At 55.1% G+C, this 10,943-nt stretch overlaps 5 protein-coding genes across 5 annotated transcripts in view; 2 read left to right on the top strand and 3 right to left on the bottom strand.

Annotated features, from left to right (window-relative positions):
- Positions 1–947, bottom strand: part of N656DRAFT_796073 (uncharacterized protein) — a gene marked incomplete at both ends in the record, with an annotated part of 1,541 nt that extends 594 nt beyond the window's left edge. The window contains 2 exons of the mRNA XM_064817489.1: positions 127–475; positions 616–947. Of these exons, the coding sequence (XP_064672981.1) occupies positions 127–475; positions 616–947 (681 nt within the window). The remainder of the gene's footprint in view (positions 1–126; positions 476–615) is intronic.
- Positions 948–2,227: 1,280 nt separating this feature from the next.
- On the top strand, positions 2,228–4,131 carry N656DRAFT_776535 (uncharacterized protein). Its single transcript, XM_064814654.1, has one exon. It carries the CDS (start codon positions 2,565–2,567, stop codon positions 3,756–3,758), a length of 1,194 nt encoding a protein of 397 aa, XP_064672982.1. The 5' UTR covers positions 2,228–2,564; the 3' UTR covers positions 3,759–4,131.
- Positions 4,132–4,748: 617 nt separating this feature from the next.
- Positions 4,749–7,140, top strand: N656DRAFT_776536 (FAD/NAD(P)-binding domain-containing protein). The gene is made up of 2 exons (XM_064814655.1): positions 4,749–5,318; positions 5,378–7,140. The coding sequence occupies exons 1-2, from the start codon at positions 5,189–5,191 to the stop codon at positions 6,913–6,915; spliced, it is 1,668 nt and encodes a 555-aa protein (XP_064672983.1). The 5' UTR covers positions 4,749–5,188; the 3' UTR covers positions 6,916–7,140.
- Positions 7,141–7,459: 319 nt separating this feature from the next.
- On the bottom strand, positions 7,460–8,618 carry N656DRAFT_501801 (uncharacterized protein). The gene has a single exon (XM_064809859.1). It carries the CDS (start codon positions 8,440–8,442, stop codon positions 7,570–7,572), a length of 873 nt encoding a protein of 290 aa, XP_064672984.1. The 5' UTR covers positions 8,443–8,618; the 3' UTR covers positions 7,460–7,569.
- Positions 8,619–9,012: 394 nt separating this feature from the next.
- On the bottom strand, positions 9,013–9,864 carry N656DRAFT_703913 (uncharacterized protein; the record flags this gene model as incomplete). The annotated part of the gene is made up of 3 exons (XM_064811131.1): positions 9,013–9,619; positions 9,692–9,742; positions 9,809–9,864. The coding sequence occupies 3 exons, from the start codon at positions 9,862–9,864 to the stop codon at positions 9,013–9,015; spliced, it is 714 nt and encodes a 237-aa protein (XP_064672985.1).
- Positions 9,865–10,943: the final 1,079 nt, after the last annotated feature.

Below are 10,943 nucleotides of genomic sequence, written 5' to 3' on the forward strand. Positions count from 1 at the left end.
TGTGGTAGTGGTGGGAGTGGGCTTGTCGGTAGTTGTGGTAGTGGTGGGAGTGGGCTTGTCGGTAGTTGTGGTAGTGGAGGATCCTGGGCACGGCGAGACGTTGCACTTGCTGCAGCGGTAGCTAACCTCGATGTAGTCGTAGCTCGTGTCCCAGGCAGTGCACTGGCGGTTCGAGTCACGCGATTTGCACGGGTACTGCTGGTGAAGGGACGAGATCTTGCTGTCCTCGTCACACCTAACCTGGCCTGAGAACTGGAAGTAGAAGCCCAGAGCCTCCCTGTCGGCATTGGGGCAAATTCCGGCCAGCAGGTCCCTGGTGCTCGTCCTGGGAGGAACACTCAGGATATCGCTGAAGGGCAGCTTGCAAACCAGACCACCGTCGCCGCTCGCATTTGGCGTGCACGAGATCTCGCCAGTACACGGCGGAGGAGCCGCGCTCCATGTTTCGGGTTTGATCATGTTGCCCTTTACTTTCCTGCCGAGATATGTCAGTCAGTTTCCATTCCAGTTCGGACAGAGCTTGGGACAGGAATAGGGGTCCGACAGGCGTGTTCAGAAGGATCTCTCCACTAGCTTGACCCTGGGGATATTCCTGAATAGAAACAAGATACATACCAGCCAACCGCTGCGTTCAGGTAGGTATAGCCCGGGATGGGCGCGAAGTTGAAGACCACATCGTGACCGACGAAATCGAGACAGACCCTCGACGTAACACCGGCCTCCTTGAGGTAGATCTCGGGGCATTGCTCGGGGTAGTTCTTCTCCAACGGGAGCTGGAAGTTGTTATTGTCGGGAATTGCTACACCAGCAAGTGTGCAGTCCTTTTGGCAGACATCATAGTCCCATCGCTTGAATAGGGACATGCCCCGCTGGTACAGCGATGGTCCAGGAGCGGCAAGCGCGACGCCGCTGCCGGCAACGAGGAGGATGGGGCTGATGGACTTCATGATGGATGATCTCGAGCAAAGCTGGTGAAGGCCTTGCTCGAGGCAGAAACCATGGCCATGGGTGGCTGATATTTGTAGACGAATCAGTCCCTAGTGTGGATTAGTAGGTGCGAGAGCAGCTGAACACTGAGCGCGCTTTGTGGAGAATACGTCAAATATTGATCCACGAGAAAATCTAGACCGGCCCGGCGAATCGGTGGGGATGAGTTCAGCCACGGTTCCCCTTGGAATTCAGCTCTGGATTTTGCACTAGGTGAAGCGCAAGAAGCACTGTTAGTGTTAGCTAAACTAGCGTGGTGTAGTGTGATCTCAAGAAAGGGGTCAATCTCGTGGCGTGTCTAATTTGCTGTGCTTGGCGGAAGTTGGCGCTCCGTGGCTCCTGCCATCACCAAAAATACGATCGCCGGCCGCAGCCAGAAGTTTCACCCATGAATGAGTTGGGGCAAACATCCGTCATGTCATCACCGTGATGGATGCCGAGTTGACGCGACGTGTCGGATCCAGCGGCATGTGCCGAATTCCCTTTTAAGAGGAGAAAGTTGTACAAGTACAATTACTGTACTGTACTCTGTCACTACACGGGTACGGTTCGGGGCGCATGTCGCGGTCGCACGTGGCTTGACTGTCTCCATTCCGGGCGGCAGGATCGGGACGAAGAACATATGCCCGTCATGACTTGGCAGATCATGCGGGTCCCGGAGTTCGGAATGGTTTGGGTGTTTTGGGGCTGAAGGCGTTCCTGAAGTGTCTCCGGCCGATGGAAGTGGAGTCCTTTCCAGGTTAAAGGGTTTCTCCACAGTAGGGCTCCATTATGCCTTCCATTATGCCGACATCACAAATAAAGTCCACAGGAGGACCTAGGGTCTCACCGGACAGTGCCAGCTGCTCGACCCCACAAATTGGTTCCCCGTGGCGGAAGGGAGGCTTGAGGTCTCCAACGCTTTGGGTTGCACGATCAAAGGGTGCAAGTCAATACTTTATTACCTGCATTGCTAGATCTGGCCCAAAGGCGAGATGACCCGTTCCTGATGGAAGCCATAATAAAATGGGCACCTGGCCTAATTGAGGGCATTACAGATGCTAAATTTACTTCGGCCACCTATCCCTTGCTCCGTTCACACTCCTCCGCCAATTGCGATTACATAGCAAGCAGGACATCCCTTACCTAGGTACCTAGGTGAATGGATGCAGGCCGCATCGCCAAGGTAGCCTTGAGCTATGTGTAACGTTATGGTCCCCCCTCTCGTGCATTGCTGCTCAGCTGCTGTGATTAGCTAAGGCACTCCTCCTCAGCTGAGGTGTACCAGCAAGTTCCCAATGCCGACATACTTAACGTTGAGGTATGTTCAAGCACGGTCATCTCATTATTCTGATATCCATCTCATTCCACCAACAATGGCCGAGGCTGCAATTATACGCCAACCCGGTCTGGCCGCCCTCCCTGCCGAACTGCTGATTGAGATATGTAGCTATCTTTGCTGGCACTGCAGGGAGAACAGACACCCAACTTCTCTAGGATCTTTCGAGGCTGGATCCGACCGTGGCCATGGCGGCTGTGAGGAGCCGATAGTATGGTCGCGTGAGGAGCAAAGTCAAACGGGTCTGGCAGGTCTGTCCATGGCCTGCAAAGCGTTACACCGCATAGCGGAGCCATTCCTATACCATTACTTTTACGCCTCTCGCGACGACGACCTCTACTATTTCGTCCGGACTCTGCTGCAGCGGCCTGATCTGGCCAGCGAGTGTTTGGAAGTTGAGATTGGCCACGCCCAAAGAGTGCCCCCGAAGACACCCGTTCCCCTCGCCATCGAAGGCGCCCTGTGCGACCAATATTCCCAGCATCTCGGGAACAATCCGTCGACAGAAACGTTGGCTGGTCTGGGAGACGTGGTACAGCAGGAGGTTTTGGTGTCGCTGCTGCTGCAACTGGTGCCAAGACTTCAGCGATTCCACCTCCGCCTGCGCGCCAGCAACACTTTTCACCTTTGGTCGGATCCTTCACATGCTCCTCTGGTGTCACTCAAAGCGTTAGCCTTCAGTGGCACTGGACATCACTGGACCGGGTTTGTGCTTGACCAAGCGGTACCCACCATACTGCGGGCACCCAATCTCGAGGCACTGCACTGCTATGGGGGGTTCATGGTTCCCGATGGATTCTCCCGCTGGTTGGGCCGAGAGACGCCAGAGGACCCTGCACCGCTGTCGAACCTTACCGAACTGAGACTCATCGACACCGGCTTGACACCCAAGTTCCTCAGAAACATCCTGCGCGCTGTGGGACCAAAACTGTGCAAAGTCCGTATCCGAATCAACCCGAACATCAAGATAGAGCGTCCTCTTCTCCAGATTGATACAGTCATTCCGGCCTTACTTCCCTGGAGCGACACGCTGAGAGAGCTATCCTTTACAGACGGCTGCCAAGGGTTCGAAGTGCACCCTTACCTGCTTGGGGTCCGCTTCCTTCGCAGCTTTCGGGCGCTGCAGAGCCTGGAGGCCAACGCGAACTTTTGGGACTCTGACGATATCACCATGTATCTTCCTGCTTCCCTGCGCAGGCTCAGGCTTGTGGGGCAACCGCCACTGGGGTACCACGATATTATCACAGCCTTGCTGGGTCTTCGGGAAGCGTTTGCTGCTGGCCAATATGGGGAGCTTGAAAGAATTGAGATTGATTGCTGTCCCGAAGACAAGTACAACACCAAGGACAAGGTAGAAGCGATCATGGACATAGCCACTTCTTTTCTGTCAGCAGGTGTATATTTTGCGATTCTTGACGGCCCGGGAGACTCCATGACCGGAAAGGGGGTATAATAGGGCGTTTCTGATCATACTGCCTAGTAGCTGGCAAGCTCCCGCGCATACAGTAGGCCGGTGCCCCCAGGTGAGTCTGGACTGTGGGAGGTTCTAAGCAGCGGCGAAGCATGACACGCTGGGCCTACCAGAGATCGGGCGAGCGGCAAGCTGAATTTCCATTGACCTTCATACGAAGCACTCGATCTTGGAGACGGATTTGTCTGACGGTGTCGGTTGATTCTGGATCACGGCCGTTTTCTGTGGGCGATTCGTCACACACGTACTTGGCAACAGTTTTATTATATTCACCACAAGAGCTCGAGTCCATTCACATTCGTCAAACACACCCGTAACAAGTGCCAGGACTACGCAAACCTCAATAGCGCCGCCCTGTGCTCTGCCACTGCAAGCAGATATTATAGAATCCTGAACTCTCTTCCTAGGCGCTACTAGACTTCGACAACGATGGGTATAACTCCCCAGGGTGAGTTCAGCTGTAAGTTCAGCCGTGGAAAAAGCGCAAGCAATGTCAAGTTTCTGTCCTATCACAATTTAGTGCACAGTCTCGTCCTTCATTTGTATCTGCTCGGACAACATGACTGAAATGATGTAAAGCTGTGATAGTGTCAGGGTAGATATTGGACGTTCCCGCCGAGTTGCTGTCTCTTCTTAGAATCAAATGATCTCTTAGATAAAAGAATATTACCATCGCCTCCTTGGTTCGCGCAGAATACTGAGAGCGGAAGCCAAAGTTTTTGTGGCCCGAGTTTGCGGCACGGGCGCTCGTCGTAGGAGCTTTGAACATTTCGCGTTCCGAGTTGCGAGGTCAGAAGAATTGCACGATGGGGCTTGGGCGACGTTGAAGACGGGACCAGTTCAGTGGGGGAACGGGAGGCTGATCCGAAAATGTCCGAACCCGGGTGGCTTATGAACAAGCCACAGCTGGACCGATGCTCTTGGCTCCCGATCCTGGCCGATTTGGCGCTTTGCCAGGTCGCCAAGTTCCAACAATCGTCAGCCTTACTCGTATCCTGGAGCTACGCCAAAACCACTCCGTAATCATTTTCGGAGCATCAACCTCAGTAGAGGGAACTGGCAGACAGAGTTATATTCTTATCCTGGTATGGACCGCTGCCATTGTCATTGCTTTCCACCTGAATTGGCTGTGTTGGCTGGCCACCTGCTGCTTTCTGCTTTTTGCCCCTGCGATTCCGGATCGTTGACGTGAAATTCGTGGATGCCCCATGACATCAACATGGGTAACCGGGTTCGGCCGGCCTTTCCAGCTCGTGGATTATCTGCATGACACATCCACCAAAGCATGTATCGATAAAATATTTTTGCACTGATAAATGGTAGCTTCTGGTCCAAGCAGCTCTAAGCTCTGGCAGCATTGTTGAAGATGGTTTGCTGTTGAACAAGGCTTCATTCCTCCTTTGACTCGAAACATGGCTTCACTACAGCACCGGCCGAGGCTACCCCTTGGGTCTGTCGTTCGTCATGTGTCTAATCCTGTGTCACTCACTCTCCATCACATACACACCCCAAATCGGAGTTTCAGTCTTGCTAAAAGCAAAAGTTGGTTCTCCTGTCCTTCCATGGCCAGCCAGAAGACAACGCCTAACCGCCATTCCCAGACAATGGAACCCGCAAAGAAAGAGTCGTGATCCTCGGCTCAGGCTGGGCAGGCTACGGCTTTGCCCGCACGCTCGACCCGGCCAAGTACGAACGAGTCGTCATCTCACCACGGTCCTACTTCGTCTTCACCCCCTTACTGGCCTCGACCTCGGTTGGCACCCTCGAGTTCCGCTCCATCCTGGAACCCGTCCGACGTCTAAAAGGCAATGTAGGCTTCTTCCAGGGATGGGCCGATGACATTGACTTTGATCGTAAGATGATCCGCGTCGAGACCAACGCGGCCGAAGAGGCGGCCAGCAAAACCATTGTGCCTCCGCCTTCTCCCTCGCCTTCCGAGACACCCGGACTGGAAAAGGAGACAACCATGGAGATAGCAGCGACGACAAAGAAACCCAAAGGCGATCTAATCAACATACCCTACGACAAGCTCGTCATCGCATGCGGCGCCTACAGCCAGACCTTTGGCATCGAAGGCGTCCGTGAACACGCCCACTTCCTCCGCGATATCGGCGACGCCCGCCGTATCAGGTTGCGCGTCCTGTCTCTCTTCGAACAATGCTCGTACCCGCGGGGGTCAGACCACCTCAGCGACGACGACAAGCGCGCCCTGCTGCACTTTGCCATCGTCGGCGGCGGACCCACGGGCATCGAGTTCGCCGCCGAGCTGCACGACCTCATCCACGAGGACCTGGCCCCCTTGTACCCGGACCTGATCCCCCTCGTGAGCATCACCGTCTACGACGTCGCCCCCAAGGTCCTCCCCATGTTCGACCAGGCCCTGGCCCAGTACGCCATGGACACGTTTGCGCGCCAAAACATCTCGGTCAAGACCGAGCACCACCTGCAGCGGCTGCGGCTCGCCGACGGCGAGTTCGGCCGCCGCCACGGCGCGCTCAAGATCAAGATCAAGGAATATGGCGACCAGGAGGTCGGCGCGGGTCTGGTGGTCTGGAGCACGGGGCTGATGGCCAATCCACTGATCGCCAAGCTCACCGCCAAGCGGCTGGCCGCTGACGGGGCGGCGGCGGCGGCAAACAACCCCTTATCCTCTTCCGGGAATAGCGACAACGCTGCTTCCCCACCCCGGCACCTGGCCCGCGACGCACGCACGGGGGGGCTAGTCACCGACGCGCACCTGCGGGCGCGGACGCTCGACGAGGCCGGGGGCAACCCTGGGGTGCTGGACGACGTGTACGTGATTGGCGACTGCGCCGTCATGGAGAACGAGCCGTCGCTGCCCAAGACGGCGCAGGTGGCCAGCCAGCAGGCGGTGCACCTGGCCAAGATGCTCAACAAGGGCGGCGCGGCCGCCGTCGCCGACAGGCCGTTCCGCTTCCGCAACTGGGGCACCCTGACCTACCTGGGCAGCTGGAAGGCCATCCACCAGAGCCAGGCCGACGAGCTGCGCGGGTGGGTCGCCTGGGTCATCTGGCGGGGGGCCTACCTCACTAAGTCCATGTCGGTGAGGAACAAGATTTTGGTGCCCTTTTACTGGATGGTTTCGTGGCTTTTTGGAAGGGGCATCAGCCGCTTTTGAGGTTATCATTGCCTGGAGGGTGTGGTGTTGCTAGAGCAGGATAGGACGGTGGTCCTGCTGTAGGTATGCATACAGTTGCGAGCCGTGTTTTGTTTCCAACTTTCCATTACTCTTGGCCTGTAGGTGCTTATGGATAGACTTTGATGGGCGTCAAAAATCGGTTAGATAGACTGATATCCCTGTATTTGTATACTGTAAGAAGATGTGTATATGACTGAATAGACTGTAGCATCTCGCTTCCTGCCGCTCCGAGTCTTAGGGGTCGGTATACCGACATCGGCGGTATTCCAGCAGCGTATTATTCGCGACGCATCATGATGCAAGAATATGCTTCTGACTGGGCAAGGGCGCTCTTGTCTCCAATGTGTTAGAAAAATCGCGGCCGTGTTTAATATGCCGTTTCCCACTAGACACATTTAGAGCAGCAGAAGACATCTGGCAAATGACGGATACAGACGCTGCCCTGTTCACAAGACGATGACTACGCAAAGTTTCTCCAAGTGATTACTGTTCATATTGTAATTGAAAGAGACCGGATCAAGCCAACGCTGGGTATCTGCCGCTATTATGGCGAACCAAGTGCGATAGCAATGTGAGCCAAAGTCTAATCCTTCAGGAAAGTAGTTATGTTACGTCGTAGAACCCTTCCCCTCCTCAGGCAACCTGACTATCGCCACCACCGTCGTCGTCACCATTCGCGTGATTACCCCCACGCCTCAAGCGGGAACCAGTTTCAACACCGGAACCAGCACCAGAACGAGAGCCGGGGTGAAAGGGAAGATCACGAGCAGCAAGGCGAGAGCCAAAGGGAGAACCGGAGGTAGAAGAAGAGGGAGAGCCAGAATGATGCCCATTCACAGTCGGAGCAACCGGGCCATCGTGTAGGTCGATCATGCTCGGGGAAGGCTGAGACGCGTTCGTACCGTTCGTTTGACCTTCAGCCTCTGGATGTAGCAGCCCAGTTGCCCCGCCAGCTCTAGCCCCTTCATCACGCTCCAAGCCAGGCTCGGTTGCAGAATCCGGAAAATGCGATCTCAAACTCCTCGCCCACAGGCTGGCCGGGACAGAGCTGGGCCGTCGTTGCTCGACGACATCCGGCGAGAAATGCCCCGGATTGGGCGGACGGCCTGTGCGGGTGGCATAATAAGGGGCGTCATCGGCGGCGCCAGAGCTGGCTGGATCAGGGGTTTCGCGGCGGCGGGCATCACCACGAGCCGGCGGTCGAGGGGGTCTTTCAGGCACAGCGCGTACCAGATTATACATAGGCCGAAGGGGTCGCTGCACGCGCCAGTCTGCGCTGTGGCGGCGGAAGTGAGCTGGATGGGTGTGGCCCGGAGTAATTCCGTTGCCCCGTTGGAACCCTGAGGGATCATCGAGTATGCGATTAAGGGTATGGAAATGATACACATCGTCAGGGCGGGTTGTGACACTGATACAGAACGAGGACGCGGGAGGTGTATCGGGGTATCCTCCGGCATTCTGGTAGATAGTATTCCCAACGATCTCGATGATGACCGGAATCGGCATCGGAAGACGGCCTGAACGTGTTACGGTCCTGTAAGGGTTGGAAAAGGCCGCGTCCACGAGCTCCGCCACCTCAACAGCGAGCGGAGAGAGAGAGATAGGCCGGGGGGGATATGGAATGCCATGACTGTCGCTGTTGCCGCTACGAACATCGCCGTCGATTCTGTGGCCATTGGGGTCCTAACGAGAACTGGCCATGATAGGCGTGGGGATGAGAATATTCGATTCGTCTTGCGAGAAGAAAGCTTCGAAAGACGTCGGAATGAAAGCGACAGCAAAACACCAACTGCCTAGCAGTGCTGATACAATCTGCTGGGCTGCGTACTGAAGGCTTGATAAGGCTTCTAGAAGATGTGATGGGGTGGTTGAGCAGCGAAAGGAGCAGCTTAGGCAGGTTCAGAGTGGCACAATTCGAGGTAAGCGCTGATGGCTGGTCCCTCCCTGGACCCTTCCTGTCTCACCACGGCCTTCCTGCCTGCCCAAGGCAATGCCAGCTTTCAGATCCACGTTCCGCTTCTAATTTGGACTGCCACGGCTATCCGTAATTCGAATAGATGTAATGCGAAAGATGCCTCATGAGAGCCTTGGCTTTTTATTCCCAATTCTAGTCGGTACCGCGTCGATTTTGGTCTCGAGAAACTTGGCAGACCGAGCCTCCTGCAGCCATGAGATCCGGACTGGTGCTACATGCTCCCGCACAAAATCAATGAGACCCTTTGCCTGCGGCGCGTCTTCCCGCAGCGCTATACTGGATACGCGGGGGATTCCCAGTGCGGTACTCAGACGGTCTTCACAGGCTTTAGAGAGGCCCACGAGCCTGACTGCCTTCTCTGGTGACTGAGACTGCGCGGCAAGCGCAACCATCTGTGGAAAGTGGCAGTGGAAAGCTGAAGAGTGCCCAGCGCGGGCGGCAAATACCACACTGTAATGGCTGTTGTTCTGTTCCGTGAGTGGAGCTGGCTCGTCTTTTCCGGCTGACATGGACTGCAGGGTGCGCGAGATTCTGGACAGGCCGACATCAACGTAGGCGGCCAGCTCTGGGGTGGGAGGTACTGGGGTTGGTGCCACCAGATCTCCTGGCTTGCCACTCGTACTACTAGCCTTCTTTTGAGCCCGTCGCCGTTTCCCCTTCGAAGGGGCGATGAACGATCGCCGGTGCGTCCCTAGAGGGGCCAGAAGCCTGCGTGGCGGATCAGCCAAGTCGCCAGAAAGGGGATCAGATACGTAGTCAGCAGACTATGGTATGACCCACCGGCAAAGGAGCTCTAAGATGGCATCTTGTTCCTCCTGGCTCACTTGGGGCCTGTTCGCCAAACAAGTCAGTGTCTGGACCTCCATGAGCGACCTAGGAATTCGTGAGAGCGCTGACCATTCGACCGCTGTGTATGGCGTGTCTAGCGTGTGCACAATCTTTTTGCGCTCCATCGTACCCAACTTGCTTGTGAGATTACAACCGCCGTTTCAGGTTGTTGTGGGCTGGCTGACACTTTTTTTCAGGTTTTCGGCTTGTGTCCGAACTGACTTCGAACCGCCAACTCCTACTGCCGTCTTGCCTTCAACAAACTTGAAGCTGGATGAACAGAGTGGCCACTGGGTGCGCTCCCCGTCAAATGCTGCTTGTGAAGTCGTCTTGAGGCAACACCGTTGACTTTAGGGGCTAGTCAGTGTCAGTCGGTCTGGTGATCTTGGGTCGTTCGGTGAAGGGAGAGGTGTGTCGCAGCGACCTCTCGGACTCCAGACTACCTCCGCTAAGGAAAATCCACCGAAGGTTGATGACAGGGCGCCAACACGACACTATTTTGAACAGCGTCGATGTACAATGCTACAGCGGAGTCTACAGTACATACAAGTATGGAATGTAAGGTATGTACAAATATGTATTCGGCTGCTTTCTACCACATTGCAGGTCGATCCGTTCTACAAAATCGTCTGTAGTGGAGAGTGCTTCCAGTGCGCAGGGGCCATAAGTACTGTACGGATACCGTGATGCTATTACTGGGGACACACCCTGGGGTATCACTGTCAGCCCACTATCTTCTGATTTTCTCCCTATGTTTGTATTGTACAGTACATACCATAGCGCGCCACCTGGGTTTTGCAAAATGGTCACCGTCAGTATTTTTCAGTACCAGGATGCTTTGGCCGTGCCAATTGTATGTTGATTTCAGTATAAGAACCACTGTAATATTCATGGAACCAACACAGTCAGATCACTCGAAGGGCAAGTTCGACAGACAAGACCTTCCTTCCTGAAATACTAACTATAGCTATTTTCAAATGAATCCATCTTCTAGCTGTAAGCGCATTTCGACTTTAAGGCCATTTTGAAGTACCAAGGTCATCTTCAATCGAATTTATCTTCTGACTGTAAGACCCCGGGCCTGACTGCTGGGCTTGTAAGGTACTGTATCCTCTGCGCAAGGCCCTGGGCACTGCATCCTCTGCGCAAGGCCGTGGTACTGGGCTCGGAGGGTGGAATGGAGTATATAGGTTACGCGAATAGA

The sequence above is a fragment of the Canariomyces notabilis genome, assembly GCF_033297395.1.
Source record: "Canariomyces notabilis strain CBS 508.74 unplaced genomic scaffold N656scaffold_4, whole genome shotgun sequence".
NCBI classification, from domain to species: Eukaryota; Fungi; Ascomycota; class Sordariomycetes; order Sordariales; family Chaetomiaceae; genus Canariomyces; species Canariomyces notabilis.